We start from the raw sequence: 20,335 nt of genomic DNA on the forward strand, positions 1-20,335 counted from the left end.
TTACTCTAAACTTCAAATAATTTCTGATGAACAGCTAGATGAATGATCATCAAACTGGGACAGAATCATTCAAGCATCGACCGGTCTCAAATTCGCCCGAATGTAGTTTTGGACCGCCATGTATGTCGCAGGGTCATTTGTCTGTACATATCCTACACGAATTACTATCATGCATTTTTTCACTTTTCCATTATATTATTCCATTTCATATTCATTATACATTGACATAAATATCATAATCTGATATCATCTACTAACATGCAGTTTAACCACGGTGACGGGTCTTTATTTGAATGTATTGGCATCACCGCAAATATCCGCCACGCATGCGCACAGCCAAAATAGATTTTGAAGTGAAAACTTGAAATCTTTGTCTCTCGTGTAAATACTACATTTGCTGTCTGTGTGTGTCTTTCAAGTAAACTATTTACATGTTGTGTTGAAATATGATCAGTCCTCATTTTCTCATTAATCATTTGATTCATTTCGTTGTTATTATTGAATTGTTATGAAATGAATACGCACGGCCAGAATATATTTTGAAGTGAAAACTTCGTCTTCCTTGTAAGTTTATTACATTTGCTGTCTGCATGTTTACTTCAGACCCCAGAAAACCCAGAAAAGAACATACGTTTCCCATACAATTTTATATGAAGGGTAACATGTACTAGTATACTAAAGGTTTAGACGCCAAGGTCTAGTGAGTTTTAGTAGTTTTATGTCAGTTAACTTACAATAGACATAATCTTTTATTCAGTACGATTTTCAAGATTTGTATTAAAGTGTTCATGTTTATTGGATGTATCTTGAAAGGGTAGACTTTAATGAAACCTTGTTGTACTATTGTATATTGTTTCTTTTTTGAGGAATTTCTGTGTAAGTTAGAAATGTAAGGTCTGGCGTCCACGATAAATAGAAATTTGATCTACACATTTTCGTTTTATTTCAAGTTTTCAATACCAGCAATCTTAACATTTGATATTTTTCAATTTGAAATTGTCAAACATATGTCCCTCTTATATTTCAATAATTAACCGAAAATCAAATAATGTAATTATTTAAATTTACTTTTTAGCTATGACTCTCACATCGATAGTTACATTCAGCGCCAAATAAAAGGCATACGAGCGGTGAGACACCTGTTTTCGTCACCAAGACATTTGACCGCAGCAACGGGTACAACAGTGACACCGGATATTACACGACCCCAGTTAGTGGTGTTTATTTGCGCACCGTGCAATTAAGCCTCGAAGATAGGGCAACCATAAACTTTAGTATCATATCTGATGACGGAATGATTTTAACGAACATTTTGTTGACGATGGAGCCACTATGGCAATCAGTCTACAACCGCCGTAGTAGTAGTGAGCACGAACAAACGTGTCTGGGTGATGAACACCTCCAGTTTGGCAAGGCTTTGACAGCATTCAGTGCACTGGAATATTTTATCTGGTGTACTTGTCAACACTCTCACTTAAACTGAAAACCATTAGTTTGTCTTAAACTGAAAACCATTAGTTGTTACAGACAAATGCATTACAACAACGTTGTTAACTTAAATATTGAGTAAACTTATTGATACAGACATATATAATATTTGACTGTAATATTCTGTAGTATATCTTATTTTCTTTAGTTTATACTAAATTACTGCTGCGACATTAATTATGCAACTATTTCAAAACTTTTGACATGCTCCTCAGACTGATCTTGATCTGCACTGGTTCCAAAGGCAGAATAACTTGCCGCCAGTTGGCAAAACGTTAAAGTAAAATGACAAATGACGTGACAAGCTTTTAGCTGAATGGTGTTTTAAAAAGTCGATATCTTTGTTAATGCTTAAGATTTGTACTTGGTGTCACTACTTCTTCTTCTGGTGATTTCAAATGGATTTTTTATGAGAAAAGAAATTATTTATTTCAATTCATTTGGACTCTTAGATTTCAAAATTGTAATTTTCACATCAGTCATGGATATCGCTTTTGCACTGAATATAATAATTGAGACTTCATTATTTCTACAACAGCAAAAGAAGAAGTCATTATGCCGAAAAATTGTGCAATATAGAGTTTTTTAGTATAATATTCCATTTTATTATCTTTCTCTAGAAAAATTTTGAAGAATGAGCTGAGAACTGACAATTGAACTTAAGTGCCTTCATTTTATTCACAATATTTTCTAACTCGGCTGCTGTCCTTGTGTCGGCAGGTTGTCTCCAAGTTTGTTTGTTGAATTTTTTGTTTATTGGCTTGGAAGTGACAAACAGTAAATCCTTTCTGTCTCAGCCAGTGACACCAGACCGGAACGAAAATTAGTGTGTAAATGTGAATGAACAAAACAACTCGTCTATAAAATCGCTTGTTTTCTGACGTAAAAACGTAAAATCCGTCAATACAAATGTATAATATATGTATAGAATAACATCTGTAAAAACATCATTTGGAAGCATAGAATGCAACCGAGAACAACAATAGCAGACTCGGTTTAATTGAGCCTGTTCATGAAAGGTAATGAAATGTGCGACACCTCTCACACCCCCTAGCACCGGCTTAGACTGCGCAATGCGAAGAATTGGAAATTTTAATCTAACAGCTTCAATTGACATTGAATTTCTCTGAGCTTTGCCGATTGGAAGAAAGGGATCTGATTATTCGGCAGGAAGAGGGCAAAGAAAATCTCCTATATAAGTGATCCCTCCTAAAAGCCAGACACTTTAATCCCCAATAAACAGGATCCTGTCTGGTCCAGTCTGATAAGGGTCCAGACTTGACATGTAGTCCATGTCAGAGGATCATAAATTTTATTGATATGTAAATTGGTTATTTCTAGTGCTATACATTTCACTGATTGAAATGCAGCTTTTTTACAGATTATGCACAAAATTATTTTAATTGACAATATACTAATTGTAATTGCTCATTCTTTTCAATTATTAATTAATTATGATCTTTTTATCTAAGTAACAAAATAAATACAGAAAAAATGAATATTGCTGGATTTTATTAGAAATAAAAGAAGCGCTGGGTTGCATTTTCAATAGATAAAAAAAAATATGAACCTTCATGATAAAATCCAGCAATAAACAGATATGATTGTTCAAATACACATGATTTGTTTATACATGAATTATTCATTATTTTAAGAAGGTGCCTGAATGCATTTTCTTTATTTATTTATTCTTTTTATAAAAATCAAGCAATAATGAGATATAATTGTTTATAAAGCTTGATTAATTGAAAAATAAATATGTTGTTATATTTTATCACTTTTAATAAGGCTTTCTAAACTCGTTATAAAAGTGAGAACTGGTTTGCTATAAAGGTGAAAAATATCACCTGCAATCTATGTACTGCACAGTAGCTATACAGTAGCTTAATATGATAAACAGAAGCAAGTCTATCAATCGTCCAGTCTTGTATATTGGCTCTTACTGCCAATACGCGGACCATAGGCCACATACCTTGCATACCAGAATCAGTGTCTTTAAGTTAGTTTGTGTCACACATAAATAAGGTAAATGGTGACTGAAAGAACCCTGATCAGCAAGATTTCAAACTAGGACTTTCCATAATAATTTTATGTGTTTCGTTTGAAATTCTTTCACACAGTATTTGTGTATACCGCTATCAACCAAAATATAATGTAAAATTTGAAACATCCAAACTTCCAAATTTCACTGGTGGTTGCTCTGTCAAAACCAAAGAAAGAACAAGTTTTGATTTCCCCCAAAAAGTAAGTGGAAGAAAAAGAATTAACTGCATGGCTAAAGATTTATATGTTCTAAAAATCTATGTGAAAATTTTTCGGAAGCACAGGACGCCACCAAGCAAACAATTGTAGACTCACACCACTCCTAACACCGGCTTAAGCGGAATTCCTTTATAAAAAATACCGATAATCGGGTTCATGGTTTCAAACGACCAATAACATGCAGACGATTTTGTGATGTCTCAAAAGATAGTGTATTTAATCTTATCACTAATCATAATTGAAGCTATCACTAGACGTACTTTGTGATATCTTTAGGAAGATATCATAAAATGATTTAGAGATATTTCAGAAAAGAATACTGGATATCTCTTACCAAAATGCAAATATTTTTCCATATCTTTAAGGACGTAGGAACGATTTTTTTCCAACGTTAAGATTTTTTTAATACTTTGTGAACATTCGTATTCAAGACAAACAAGAGAAGAAAAAACACAGGTCACCGAACTCGTTTTAATTTTATAGGGCATTTTCTTCACACACTGTTTAAGCATGTCTGAAATTTTGTAAAATTGAAAAAATGGTGGTACTTAATAAAACATACAATATCCCACTTAATGTTATAGGGATTTCAGGCCTTACATGTTAATATGAATGCAAAATGATGTCAGCATTATATAAGCACAAATGTAACTAACAAATCTCTTTCATTTTTACATGTTGACTTAATTAAACAATGCATGCTTTCTGTGTTGAGATAATATTCTGTTTTTCTAAGAACAGCCACAAAAGATTTGACTGCTGGATAATTATGAGAAATTACAGCAGTGTATGAATGTTCTAAAAAACAACAACTGAATATTTTGTCTATTTTCTGACAGCGCTAATCAGAACACCAGAAAAGCTATTCCATGTATATGAGCCCTTCCAAAAATCAGTTCCACTAGTGGACTGTTCATTCTTTATCCACACATGTTCCTTTATACCCAGTTCTGTAACTGCTGTGGCTGTTTTGCAACCGTTGTAGCTACCTCCTTCGTCATTGAAGCAGCCTTTTAGAATAGGACCATTTGTTGTGTCAATTTCAAAGGCAACGTATCTGCTTGATGAAATACACAGCTGCAAGGTAAACAAGTAGATTCCGGCGACAGGTGTTGTGTAGATTCCAGTTTCGTTGTTGTAACCGGAACCGACATCGAAGTGTGTCATGCTAAATACAAGTGTCTCACCATTGCTTGGGGCAGTGTTCTTTATATTGTGTGCCAGAAAAGCTACTGCTTGCACTGTTGAAATACCTGAAGGAAATATATACCTTAAGCCAGTGTCATGCATCATGTCTTTTTAAATTGATAAATTTAATTTCAAAATATCAACATGATTTGATTTAAAATTGTGATGAATTTGTTTGCAAAGGAGACAAATTACCTCATTCAATTTCTACCTTCCTTTATTAAGACGGGTTTGAGCGACACTGTAGCTTTCAATATCTACATGATTACATAGACACTGTTTTGTATTGTTTTTAACACATTTGTGCGACATTATGTCATTATATGCCTTTAAAAACATGTCAAATCAAATGTGAAAAAAATACTTCAAAAATTCTTGAAGAAAAGATAGTATTAAAAATTCGCCAGATAAATGAACAGAAATAGATCTAGTTTTCATCTTAAAGCCATGAAAAACTATCATTTCATTTTTTTTTAAGTTGACATGCAGGCAAATGACGTTATTTCTGTGTTTTAAAACATTATGATATATACATACTTTCAACTTTGTCTTTAATTTCTTCCACAACTTTCCTATTGTCTGCTTTCGCATCGTTTAGTTCATTCTTCGTTTTCCCCCAGTCTTCTTGAATTCCGTCAAGTTTCTCGGACATCCTTTGCTGCATGATTTCAGTCTCCGATTTTATTTTGTCCACATATATTTCAGTTTTAATCATTTTTTCAAGCGTCTTCTCTTCATAGTGAAATCTTGAACATTCCGGTTCCCTCGCGCTCACAAAAACACACAAAGCCACCGACAGAACAATTTTCACCAACATCTTTGTACCGTTACCTTCACAATTTGAATGTATCTATTCAGTTATAGTTACAATATATAGGGCAACTAGAAGTAAATGAGGGGTGTTTAAAATATCTAAATCATCTTCGTTCGATGTTTCACAAGTGTATTCAAACGTTTACCGCAAATGATTCTTCAAGAATAGTTCTAACGTGTCTTTTTGACACATAAATACATTTTGATACAAGATCGCCACATTATCAGGAAAAAATAATGTCTGTATTCGTAAAAGAATATTTCAGGCTTATTCCCGCGTTTACTCCGTGCGTGCGCGTGTGCGTACGTGTTTGTTTTATCTCTTGATAGCACTCCGCAAGTACTTTTAACTGACAAATAATGGAAACTGAAGGAGCACAGAAATATGGTACTAGTACTTCTTGCCCAATTTTTTTTCAAACATTTTCTCCTGTTGGAAAATCAAATTTGAAGCCTCTTGATCGTGCGGAACTTCCTCATTTGTATATATTTGCTTTAACACGACATATATTATACGTCCTTAAACCGTTTTAATTGTAGTGTTGTCACTGGCTAATTTCAAAGTTGAGCTGAGAAGCAAACAGCCAATCAAAGGCTGAGTTTCAAGACGGACCTTCACTCCTTTTAATAAAGACAATGTAAGCTTTGGGTAATGCTAGTTAGTGGGCCGTTTATTATAATAATGTTCAGCAGAGCTGATAAACTGGATTTTTGTTTGTTTTGTTGGGTTTAACGTAGCACCGACACAATTTAGGTCATATGGCGACTTTTCAGCTTTGATGGTGGAGGAAGACCCCAGGTGCCCCTCCGTGCATTATTTTATCACGAACGGGCACCTGGGTAGAACCACCGACCTTCCGTAAGCCAGCTGGATGGCTTCCTCACATGAAGAATTCAACGCCCCGAGTGAGGCTCGAACCCACATCGGTGAGGGGCAAGTGATTCAAAGTCAGCGACCTTAACCACTCGGCCACGGCGTCCCCGATGTAAAATGGTATACCATTGACCAGTTACACAAAAAAGGAAACGATTTCCATTAAGAAAGAGCCTCTTTGGGTTTATAAAAGCAACAGCTGACTCTCAGCTTGCCAATGCAGTTGCAAGTGCTCTCACAGAAACGAAGGTTAAAACAGTATCCATGGGATTCGAAAGCTTTTGTCTTTTTCGTTGATTTTAAAGAAAAATCCTATCGTAATACCGACCCGCAAAGACGGACAGGAACAGAAAAGAAGCAGCATATTCATACACTAATGAACAGTTTCCTCAATCCGTCGTTATTCGTTATGAAAATATGAAGATCCTGGGTAGAAGCAGGATAGTGTAAGCTTAAGCTAACATGTTTATTTCTTTTTTGCAGTATAACTTAACTAGCAAGGTACCACCGGTATTATTTGACCAGCCCTGTTCAAACATTTACATGCTATTTTGAAGTTACCTGGATGGTCTCATCAGTTGCTGTTTGGTTAATTACTTTTAGGAAAGGGTTCGATGCCAAGTTTTATTACCGACATAAGAATCGGTTGGCATGTAAAATTTTCATATAAAATGTCAGTTTAATTTACAAACTAATTGTTGTGCTATAAAAATTATCAAGAAAAGCGTGTTTTAATTGGAACCAGAGCTCACAAAATTTAAAACAATTCCCTACGTTGTTACGTGAATGTTTAAAAAGCTCCGAAATTATGCTGTCCGGAAACCATTAGTTTAAAAGTTTTATTTACTTTACCAAGTCAGCAAATGTTTTTCATTAGGATTCAAAGTGATGACTAAATAAAACTCGATGATTAAAGGGGCATGTCTCAAGATGAGCACCTCTATATCAAACACTTGCAAGAAACATCGCTTTGTTTCTTCACACTTTCTACGTAAGGAATAACAATAACTTTATCATTAAATGTTACTTTTTGTCCGTTTAGAGGGGTATAAACCACATTAGCCTTTCTTGCAAATCCATGATTCGTCAGATTTTCAGAAATATTTATAACCATTCATGCAGAAGCAAAGGGTCAAAATTAATAACTATCAATTGCGTAATTTTTTTGTTTTGAAAAAAAAAATTATAAATTAAAATAAACGACATTGTGTCAAATGTTTATGCTCACAAATATACGTCAGATTGCATAATTGGAAGTGTACTTGCCAAAATGCTTTGCATGTCCCCGGGCCCTATACCACCCCCTCTCCCGCCCCCTCCTTGTATATTCCGTTCGATTCAAACCTAAATCATGGAACCGCCATTGGTCATAATCGTCATCATCGACATTCCATCATCATCATCATCATCATCATTATATTTGACTGTTTAAATGTTAGCTCCGGACTTACCGACAAGACATTTTTAAATTGATTACTGCGATGATAATATTTCCGATTACAAATTAGGCTTTAATTAATTAGTTCACTGCGATGAGCTATATGTATATGGTGGGTGTTCGTTCGCTCGTCGTCCATCATCTGTCGTCATCAAGTAACTTCCCATTAAAAGCTAGTTCTATGCATCTTCATCAAATGACGGTCGAAAGATCAAGGCCAAGTGAGCGACTTGAGGACGTAATCATGATATGTTTGTTTTATTTTTCTAGACAATATAGATCTTAAATATTTATTTTTTTAGGTTTTACTTGTATAAGACTATCATTTCCGTTGTTGGTGTAGCTTTTCGGTATTATACGGGTGTTCCGTTAGGCCACCGTTGTTTCGACCCTTCCCCCTGTAGATTACGATATCGAACTGCCTTGTGCCATAGTACAGGGTCTTTTATTTTGTGCCAGAACCCATTTAATTACCTCTCAGCTGATGTGTATAACTTGGTTGTTGAATAGTCAAGTCATGAACTCACTTACTAGTACACAAGTTTTGTTTTAGATTTTGTTATTTTCATATTATTAATATTTTTCAAAAGTTACACAAATTAGAAAAATAGTCAATAATTCTGCCATGCATTGCTCGTACATTCTCATCTCAACAACTTCTTACTCGGTAAACTTTGATAGTAATCGGCTCTTCGCCGGTCTGCGGTACTATTTATCTCAATTGTCTTGTTCTATACTATATATATCCTCAACTTTTTCACTTGCGGACAGATAACGTTATCAAAATAAAAATGTTTTCAAAATGGACTTATATGTGGACTTTTATATTTAATCTTGTAACAATCGCAACAGGTTAGGATTTTTCCTATTTTTAAAGTTAGCTTTCAAGACTGAAGAATGCATAAACTATATATAATTGGGCTGATCAGAAAACTGCTAATAAAACTACTCAGTCAAACTTCTTTATATTTTATAGCAGTTTTTGTGTTGGAAAGAAACAACTACAGATAGTGTATATCCAGCTGTTTCCAGATGGAAGATGTGCTTCCAGAAATCTTTTATATAAATTAACATTCCAGTGTCATACCTAATTCAGGAAGGATACCGGAACCTAGATGTTTATAAAATTTAACAGTTGCCAAAGATAAGAGAGGGAAAAACAATGCCTGTAATGTAGTGTGTACGGAAGCAAAGAGGAGGCCCGTGCAGATGGTTTTGAGAGAGACACAGACTTGAAGAGAGAGAGAGAGAGAGAGAGAGGTGGGGGGAAGAGAGATCAGCAAAACTAATCTCTCGGCCATGAGATATCAAAAAGGTTTTTCTTTTTTATATGATTTATTTTTGTAATTGTTTTTGTTTCTTTTGCTTTTCCTCTTGACCACGCCGAGTAAGTTTCTATTTTTTAGATTTCAGCAAGGCATGTCCGTTCTATGTCTCAGTAAATATGAGAAATATTCGTATAAGTGTTATTTCGAGAGCTATTAGAGGACAGTTTGAATCACCATTTTAAAAAAATGCACTGCCTAACAAAACATTAATCTTTGACAGTATCTTTCATATTACCAAAGGTATATTTTTGAAATTTTTCACACATTTAGATAAATATTTTGTTAATAACATATTAAAATTTCAACAAAAAAATATTCAGTAAGTTTATTATTTCTCTATTAGTAATATGGTTTAATTATTCCTTCTCTTGAGAAGGAATATTATAGTTTGGTAAGTCCACTACTAAGCTACTGATTTCGAAAGGTGTTGTCATTACAAGCTGGCCAGTCAAACTCCGTGACCTTAGAAATAACCTCTGACGTTAAAACTATTGTTTCCTAATTGAGGCGACTCTCTGACTGAACGCGTCCATCGATTACATATTACTAAACCCGAGGATGGTTGATTGATTCTTTTATTTCTTCCATTCTTGAAGAACATAACATATGTACAAACAGATATATCAGCAAATTTACATGTAAACAACTAAATAGTATCGTTATCTTCAAATGCATGGTTAATATGTGAAAACAAACCCCATTGCGACCCTCTAATTATGTGCAACAAATTCATGCATCGAATCATAACGGATTGACCGGGTCAATGTCTTATTGCCGTATTTACTCAACTGAAAGTGGTAACAGATTTAATTTGTTGTTGGATTTAACAATTTATGTTAAATAATAACTAGCGTAAATACCTACTTGACATTTTTTAGCAGTATAAAACAGACATTGCAACCAAAATTTTACAAGAAGTCTGGTCAGGATCCATGCTGTGCCCTAGAAGGAACTTTTGCTATGCTTTAACTTGTATTACAATATTTTTTGCTCAGTGGTTGTTAAAGTATACATGTGCAAATATGCTTATATTTTTTTCAGGTATTTCAGCATCATCAGATACGCTAACGTGTACTTATAATGGCAGGGTGTATAGCCAAGGTGATGCTTGGGTAGACGATCACGTGTGTGGAGTTTGTGTATGTAACGAGTACGGGTCACAGTGCTACGCGAAGCTTGAAGGGTATTGCAAATTAAACAGTGAGCATCCCTGTGACAAAAATACTGCTATTATTCCATGTCGAAAATTAAGCGCAAGTAGGCCGAGTAAACAAGAATTGTGCATGTCTTTTTAGAGAGATTCTTGTAGATTTCGAATGTTTTGATATCAAATCGTAAATGATTGCATTTGAGCCGCACCATGGGAAAACCAACATAATGCATTTGCGACCAGCATGGACCCAGACCAGCCTGTGAATCCGCGCAGTCTGGTCAGGATCCATGCTGTTCGCTAACGGTTTTTCTAATTGCAATAGGCTTTGAAAGCGAACAGCATAGATCCTGACCAGACTGCGCGGATGCGCAGGCTGGTCTGAATCCATGCTGGTCGCTATTGCACTATGTTGGTTTTCTCATGGTGCGGCTCAATTTTGTAAATACACTATTGTTGTTTCGTTCTAGCTTAATCATATCTAGACAAAATGATTTTTAAAAATAATTACACATAATTATAACAGTATAAATATATTTCTATATACAGAAACAGCCACTCTTTTCTCAGTGTCTCGAAAAAAGTCGTGACTTGGTGACATGAACAAATATGATTGTGACACAAGAAATACAAGTGGTCGGATTTCTTGTAAAAAGTGTGACATTACGTCACCCCGAAAAATGAGTTTGATCACAATTTTCACAGAAAATATAAAGAATATGTTCGGACTGCGTGAAAGCTTCCATCCTAGACTTCACACGTGTGAAGATTGGGACCGTATTCTTCACAGGCATATGAAAGATGTGATCAGTGAAAAATTTGGTTCAACATGTCTTTTAACAATAGTTGGGGATTAATCTTAGCATTTGTATGGTGCCATAAAACTGCCACCACTTAACTATTAGTTTTCATGAAAACTTTAGCGAAAATAAAGAAGGTTTTCATGAAAACTAATAAAATATCGTGGAAACAGACAAATTTTTCATGAATGCAAGATAAATATTATCTCCCGTTACTTAATTAACTTGTACGGGGATTAACACTAAAAGTACTCGAGGGAATTCATTCCAGTTGCATACATAGCTAGAGGAAAATAAGGGAATGTGCAGAGTACAAGAATCATAACTCTACCATGCCTATTTTTTCAATTATCTCCCTTTATTAAATTAAACACTTTACACAATGATAGAGGACATTAAGTTTATGACCATGAATAAACCAGCTCCTCTAACTGATATCTGTATACTTCAGTACCAAAATTTAATTTATTTCACAACATTTCAGATGAAAACTTTGCTTCGGCGTGGAGATTGACCATGTCCAACGTAGCGCTTGTTCTTATAGGGGTGGTAACTACGTATTCTTTGATTTGATAGCTGTAAAACTGCGACTGTTTTTGAGTCACATGTCTTTTACACAGTCCGGTCCTTTATGGCCATTTTACAGCTTTAATACATGTCTTTATTTCGTTCGGGTATTGTTTAGTTTGCCAAAACATTGGGACTAAGATTATTTGTTTTCATAGACCGCTTGACCTTTAACAATAGGTGATCTCTATGAATTTGGTAGCAGATGACCCTTTATTGGCAGAGGTCATTAAATGGTCAAAGGTCAAGGTCGAACATTTTATGTTAAATAACGGGTTAGCGCTTGAGCCTTGAACCAGTCAAAGTTACGGATGTTTGTCCTGACCAATAGATGTCCCAAACTGATTATGATGTCACTATTATTTAAAGTAACTGGCGAACTATTTTGCCTTGACACTTGATAGGGAGGTACGTCTTGACTTGTAGAGGACCCCTTCTACTCAAAGGTCAATGTCAAATCTGTTTTAGTTCAATAACGTGTGCAAGGTGATCCCGATGACCCTCTTGTTTCTTTAAGTGGTGTCAGTTCAGTATAATTTTGCTTTCATGAAAATTTTCTGGTTTCATGAAAACCACTACTATTTTCGTGAACATTTTCATGAAACCTTTCTTTAAGTGCACTAACTAGCATAATTTCATGTTAAGATGTTTAACTAGTCTTCATGATATGTTTCTGTTTTCATGAAATCCTCCATTATTAACGTGAAAACTTCCTCCATTTTCGCGGAAGTTTTCATGAAAACTAATAGCTAATTGGTGGCAGTTTTATGCCACCATACATTTGTCTTCAGACCACACAACGTTAGAGTGCAGATGTAAGTTGATTGAGCGAATTGCAATATCATCTCAAAACTAACTGAATTCACTTTACATAAAAAAATACAGTTAGGCATACGCCATTCACTGTTTCTTTTGGGCAAGTACATGTAACTTTTTATACAAAAGGGATGGTACTACGCAGTGTGATCACATAATTGACGCATTCCTCATAACACCAGGGGAAAAATAATTATTATGGGAGGTTAGAACTCAAGTCTATTACGTAGTTAAGCGACTATAAATTAGCAATTGATGTTACATTACAGGCACTGTAGCTAAGGCAGGAGAGCCTGTATGTATGTACGGCCTGAAACCCTACTTGGTTGGTGACGTATATTCTGCTCTGGATGGCTGTAACAAATGTCTCTGCACAGAGCGTGGTATGCAGTGCACAATGAAGGCGTGCAGTTCTACCGGGTTTGGTAAGTTGTGTTTTACAGAACAAAATATTTATTACAAAATTTTGTTCCATGACTGGCAATCGTTAATTTCCGTACGATCACGTACTCTCCATGTGTGATTTCGGCTTTTATGGGTAGGAAACGGAACAGGTGCCCGTGTGGGCTACATTATCACCCGAAGAACGCCGAAACGCCATACAGGAATACGTAATTGCACGAAAATTCCCGATTGCAGTTACAGTATTAATGAATCAATTCTAGAAGCAAAATTACCTAACCATGTTGTTCTATTGACATCAGTAAGTTCTTTTGTAAAATGCGAAGTTTCACCTTCTTGTACTGGAAGATCGCCCGGTCAACTCACTGTGTAGGTGTCTAGAATTAGAATTTAAAGTTTGATTCCCCGGCGATGCGCTTGTACGGCATGGTTCCGGGAAGGAGAATGTGTCTAAAGTACTTCAAGTGTACGCTTCTTTTAATTCGTATTTGGAAGAGGAGAATAGGTCAGTACTGGACCATTGCTTAGGTAACATACTAGTGACTAAATAATTCTCTTGGAAATGTTTCTGAACCATAAAAAAATATCGTGTTAGTAGCAATGTTTCCCTTTTCCCTTAATGGCATTTTCGTCATTAAAAAGAACACAGACCTGTTTCTTGCTATTTAGAACTTGGATTTCAATCGAATACGTCTTTAAACATTATAAATACGCAGACACTTCCGTGTACATAAATGAATGAGACCTACACGTGGAACTTTTGTTCAATAGATTTTGTTCCATATTTAGAAAATCCAAGCAAAGAGCCGCTGTATGGAGAATGCCAGTATGATGGTGGATGGTATAGACATCACACGCAATGGTTAGCACGTGACGGATGTAACACGTGCTTCTGTCAAACTATAGGAAACTACAGGGGAGGTCACGTGTGCACGACCAGCAAATGCTCGTGCAGTACAGTAAACGCGCCTGTAATTACTGGCTGAATTAAAATTTTGCATTTTTGTAAATTTTTGTTAGTCAAAATAAACTCGAGCTATCAGTGAATGTGATTATTTATGATATCCTTAAAACTAGTATTTTGATCTTGACCTTTGGCCTTCTAATGTGACCTTAAGATCTAAATTAGTGACCTAGGTTGTGCGCCCAGCATTTCACCTTGATGTCAGAGGTAAACTACTAATGAAAGCCATTCCTCCAGTTCAGAAGGACATGGAGCCGACACGAAATAAAATTATTAAGACATTTGACCTATTACCTCCACTTTTAATTTTGTGACCTCGGTCAGTATTATGGGCGCCGTCTTGATAAGGCAAGTAATTGATGCAAGCTTTATGAACAAGCGGGCCAAGGTGGCCCTAGGTCGCTCACCTGAGAAACAAACCATAACAGTGTAAACATGTTTGACCTAGTGTTTTAATGGAAACAAATATTCTGGCCAATTTTCAAAGATTGGACCAAAAATGTGTCTCTTTTGTTTAAACAAGTACTTTATTAGATATGACCCAGTGACCTAGGTTTTGATCCAAGATGACCCATATTCAAACTTGACCTAGATTTTATCAAGGCAATTATTCTGACCAAATTTCATGAAGATCAATTGAAAAATACAGTCTCTATTGCGTACACAAGGTTTTTCTTTGATTTGACCTAGTGACCTACTTTTGACCCCAGATGACCCATATTCAAGTTCGACCTAGATTTCATCAAGGCAATCATTCTGATCAAATTCCATGAAGACCAACTAAAAATACAGCATACACAAGGTTTTTCTTTGATTTGACCTAGTTTTTGATGTCAGATGACCCATATTCAAACTTGACCTAGATTTTATCAAGGCAATCATTCAGACATAACTTTATGAAGATCAATTGAAAAATACAGCCTCTATCGCATACACAATGTTTTTCTTTGATTTGACCTAGTGACCTAGTTTTTTTATCCCAGATAGCCCATATTCAAAAGTGACCTAGATTTTATCAAGGCAATCGTTCTGACCAAATTTCATGAAGATCAATTGAAAAATACAGCTTCTATCGCATGCACAAGGTTTTTCTTTGATTTGACCTAGTGACCTAATTTTTGACTCCAGATAACCCATATTCGAACTTGGCCTAGATTTCATCAAGGCAATCATTCTGATCAAATTTCATGAAGATCAATTGAGAAATACAGCCTCTATCGCATACACAAGGTTTTTTCTTTGATTTGACCTGGTGACCTATTTTTTGACGACAGATAACCCACATTAAAACTCGACCTAGATTTTATCAAGGCAATCATTCTGACCAAAATTCATGAAAATCAATTGAAAAATACAGTCTATATCGCATACACAGGATTTTTCTATAATTTGATTTTGTTACCTAGTTTTTGACCCCAGATAATCCATTTTCGAACTTGGCCTAGATTTCATCAAGGTTATCATTCTGACCAAAATTCATGAAAATCAATTGAAAAATACAGCCTCTATCGCATACACAAGGTTTTTCTTTGATTTGACCTAGGGACCTAGTTTTTTACCCAAGATGACCCATTTTCAAACTCGGCCTAGATTTCATCATGGTATTCATTCAGACCAAAATTCATGAAGATAAGTTGAAAAATACAGCCTCTATCGCATACACAAGCTAAATGTTGACAGACAGACGACAGATGACAGACAGACAGACGACGGACGCCGGACATCGAGCGATCACAAAAACTCACCTGTGAGCTAAAAATCCTATCAGCAATTTAAAAGATATGGAGCAAATAAAAAGTAAAGCTATTCGTCTGTGACCTTCACCTATTTCACCTGATTTCAATGACCATGTGACCCGAGATGCATGTTTCTCGTCATATTATGAATGTGGACACTCTTTTAAGAATTTTCTTTGATAGTCTTTGTAATTATAAATACAGTTAGATGCGTGTCCAAAGAACAATGCCCCCACCCTCACTCTTCCACCCCAACCTGTTCATGGTTTCATGACTCTAGGTGAAATGTTTTCAAGATATATGAAACAAAAACTTTTAAGCTCTTTGAGTGTATTTTTCAACTAAGTCAAAGACCATAACTCGCTCTGGCCGAGTAAAATCCTAAACAAATCACCAGTTGCACAGCTTCACATGCTAGGTTTTACAACTCTAGATCAAATATTTTTGAGATACTAATTTTTATGCCTTTTTATACATATTTTTGATTAAGTCAATGCCACTAACTCACGTTAGTCAATCCCGAGATTTGACAACTCTGGGCCATATACATTTTGAGATATACACAGCACAAATTCGGACTGACGGACAGACTGACAAGGGCAACTCTGAAGTGCCCCTCAGATGTTTCAGGGGCACGTCTTATAAGTAGACATTAAAATGTTGGCGGGGGTGGAGGTTGGGGGCGTTTGAGGGTAAACAATAACGTATTATCAATAGAAATTCAAATGTTTAACTGCATCAGGGTAGTAACAATCAAAAGAAATTCAAATGTTTAGTAAATGGTAGTTAACAATCAAACATCTACCATGAACCAGAAATCATGTCTAGATAAACACTTGTGAAAACTTCTTTTTCGCGCCATCGATCCTGCAACTTAAGATTTCTCTCATTGGGGTAACTATCCACAGTATGTGTGCTTTACACCTGGCATGCTAAAGAACCAGGGAAGCTTCTGGAATTGGAGCGTCTTCTGTATTTTGTACTATCCTGTCATTAACATTACACAACAGTCGCCCAAATGGGTTACCAGCAGCGACTACGAATAAAGTTACATTGGAAAATCTCTCACAGTAGGCTTTGAACCTTAAGCTGTAAAATATCATGGAACGTTTCCTCTGCAGTATAGAACAAGAGCTGTCGGATGACAGCGCGCTCGACTATTCGAAGAATTGATTGAAGAATGGGGTCAAAATATTTCCATAGATTTTCAGACAAAAGAAAAAAATGGATTCAGCAAAAAATGTTCCTGTATTTGTGGAATTCGATTAGTCTTGCACTAAATGGCAATGTGTGACCATGATGGCAAATATGTTATTAAGTTATATGTTAGGCAAAATATGGACTTGTATGAAAAATTTAACTGATTTCTAAGTCCAAAAAGGGTCATAATTCAGTCAAAATAGTTGACAGAGTTATGTACACTTGCCTACAGATGGAAATCATGTTGATATACTAGTGTTAAAAGTTTCAAAGCCACAGTTCAAATAGTTTTGACAAAAATTTCGAAGTCGAAAAAAGGGCCATAATTCAGCCAAAATAGTTGTCAGAGTTATGTACTCTTGCCTACAGATGGAAATCATAATGATAAACAAATGTTTAAAGTTTAAAAGCCATATGTCAAAATAATTTTATAGTCTTGACAAAACATGGACATATACCAAAACAGAACCAATTTCCAAGTTCAAAAAGGGCCATAATTCAGCCAAAAAAGACGACAGAGTTATGTACTCTTGCCTATTGATAGAGACTATAATACTGAACAAGATATAAAAGTTCCAAAGCCATTTGTCAAACACTTTACACAAAATATAAACTGGTACGAAAAACTTAACCAAGATTTCTAAGTCAGAAGGGGCCATAATTCAGCCAAAATTCTTGATGGAGTTATGTACTCTTGCCTACAACTGGACCTGGTGATGGTAAACAAGTGTTGAAAGTTTCAAAGCTTTATCTCAAAAGACTTTGTCAAAATGTAGACTGGTACGAAAAACTTAACCAAGAATGCTAAGTCAAAAAGGGGCAATAATTCAACCAAAATGCTTGATGGAGTTATGTACTCTTGCCTACAACTGGACATGGTGTTGGTAAACAAGTGTTGAAAGTTTCAAAGCTTTATCTCAAAAGACTTTGTCAAAATATGAACTGGTACGAAAAACTTAACCAAGATTTCTAAGTCAAAAGGGGCCATAATTCAGTCAAAATGCTTGACAGAGTTATGTACTCTTGCCTATAACTGGACATGGTGATGGTAAACAAGTGTTGAAAGTTTCAAAGCTTTATCTCAAAAGACTTTGTCAAAATGTGGACTGGTACGAAAAACTTAACCAGGGTGTGACGCCGACGCCGTGGTGAGTAGGATAGCTCTACTTATTCTTCGAATAGTCGAGCTAAAAACTGACAACACTATAAAGGTTATCACATTATTTTATTTCTTTTTAAAATATCTCTTTTTGTACCAATTTATCATACAATGTTCACTTGTACCTGCATGATCTGGAACATGCTATATAATGCATGTTGCTCAACACTGACACATTATTAATGTATAAAAAAGAACAAACACCTAACTGTTCTACACAGTGACACGGACAGAACATTGGTCTCATTTCACAACATAAATCAATGGAAGACGTAAATGACTGGTTTGTGACGAAAATGTACATGGATGAAAGAGATCAAAAATCTTTCAATATCTGCAACCTTTAGTTATTAGACTGGCAGGATATTTTTAAACTAGAGTTAACATTTTATAATCCTATAATTTATCCATATATAAAAATCTTAATAAAGCACGGTTTAGCAACAAATCTGAACTATACAAAAATTTCATACTTCCCCACCTATAAGTAGGACAGTTAATAAGACGGGTCCCTAAATTTGATTTTGCCCACCTATTAAGTATACTGATTTTATTCTGAATGCTGGGAGTTGTTATGACATTTGAATGGTAGCAGAGATCGAAATTCAATCTCCATCATCCATTAACTTCTAGTTTCCTGGTATCTGTAATGAATACAAAATGATTTACAATATATAGAAATGTTTCTATTCAAAAAGAGTATTGTAGAAATACTAATAACTACCGAAAAGTAATTTTTATCGACTATATAAAATCACATATTTTGGTAACAACTGCTGTTGCCTGTAGAATATGAAGGGATTGTATATTAACCTAATTACAAGAGAAATTCCCACAAAGTTACAATGCGACCCTCATTATCCCCAAGCATTAAGTTATTGATTGCGCATACATAATTCGCTTCTCACTTATGACCGAACGAAGACATACATTATAAATAACATATCAAACATACTTCATAGACATACGTTATCATGAAAATCAGCATTTGGTTTTCGTAAATTAACAGGTATATTGTTTTATACTAATAATACATCGTAGCATTTTTCCCTTCAATGTTTTGTTTATTTGAAAATTCAAGTTCTTAAAAAAATATGTATGAGGCTAAAAAATCCTGCATCTTGATACAAGATACTGGCATGGTTATGTTTAACAGAAAAAAAAATTGTTACAGTACAGTAGAAAAAAAATAGTACAAGCATATGAACGTATTTCATCATTCAACCAAATAACAGTACAATTTAACCTATCTTAAGGACAACTCCAAGGAGATAGAATTCAATTAACTTCTCTAGTGCAACAACCTCTATACAACAAACACAAGTCTAAACAGAGTTCACTTAGATAGACTGCATCACTCTAGTGTTGTGTCCACTCTTTATAGAGGTTTTACTCACTCTATATCGATTGTGCTCACTCAAGTAAGGTTGTGTTCACTTTATAGAAATTGGGTTCAATCTAGAGAGATTGTGTTCACTCTTTATAGAGGTTTTGCTCACTCTATATAGATTGTGCTCACTCAAGTGAGGTTGTGTTCACTTTATAGAAACTGTGTTCAATCTAGAGATCATGTTCACTCCTTAGAGGTCTTGCTCTCTCTGAAGAGACTGTGTTCACTCTACAATGATTGTGTTCACTCTAGAGAGAGGTTGACCCATTAAAGTTCATATTTTATATGTGCATTTGTGCCCTCTTTGTCACCTGTATGTACAGTATTAAATACAATGCCTAATTAAAATCAAAGATGATCTAAATAAAAAATCTTCCACCCTGTGTACAAAAATATTTCAAGCTGTATAAAATCAAATCTTTGTAAGGAATGTAAGAAAGAAACTAAGCACTATACCTAACTCAAAAAGACAGCATGCTTAAGTAAAGTATTACAGGTTTAAACCAGCATTTCAGTTAAATCGTCATTAATGAAATAAGTGACAAGCCTTTTCTTTTAAGGTAAAAACTTCTAAGTTTAATCAGACATAGCCCATTATGAATACATTCAAACCTGTATAAAGCAGACACACAATAGCGTGCACAGTGTTGTAGCTTAACTTAAGAGGCTGCTTCAGTCAGGATGAAGTTGGAACAAAAATCTGACAGGTAAGTTAGCAGACTGGCTGCCTGACAGATGCCTATTTAACTGTTTCAATGGT

The 20,335-nt window shown here is 35.2% G+C and overlaps 2 protein-coding genes across 2 annotated transcripts; one reads left to right on the forward strand and one right to left on the reverse strand.

Annotated features, from left to right (window-relative positions):
- Positions 1–4,575: 4,575 nt before the first annotated feature.
- LOC128546757 (collagen alpha-2(VIII) chain-like) lies at positions 4,576–5,653 on the reverse strand. Its single transcript, XM_053518053.1, has 2 exons — positions 5,476–5,653; positions 4,576–5,003 (listed from the first exon to the last, which is right to left on the reverse strand). The coding sequence occupies exons 1-2, from the start codon at positions 5,651–5,653 to the stop codon at positions 4,576–4,578; spliced, it is 606 nt and encodes a 201-aa protein (XP_053374028.1).
- Positions 5,654–6,111: 458 nt separating this feature from the next.
- Positions 6,112–14,173, forward strand: LOC128546758 (kielin/chordin-like protein). Its single transcript, XM_053518054.1, has 4 exons — positions 6,112–6,145; positions 10,433–10,591; positions 12,994–13,149; positions 13,916–14,173. Exons 1-4 carry the CDS (start codon positions 6,112–6,114, stop codon positions 14,110–14,112), a joined length of 546 nt encoding a protein of 181 aa, XP_053374029.1. The 3' UTR covers positions 14,113–14,173.
- Positions 14,174–20,335: the final 6,162 nt, after the last annotated feature.

Source organism: Mercenaria mercenaria, chromosome 11 (genome assembly GCF_021730395.1).
Source record: "Mercenaria mercenaria strain notata chromosome 11, MADL_Memer_1, whole genome shotgun sequence".
Lineage (NCBI taxonomy): Eukaryota > Metazoa > Mollusca > Bivalvia > Venerida > Veneridae > Mercenaria > Mercenaria mercenaria.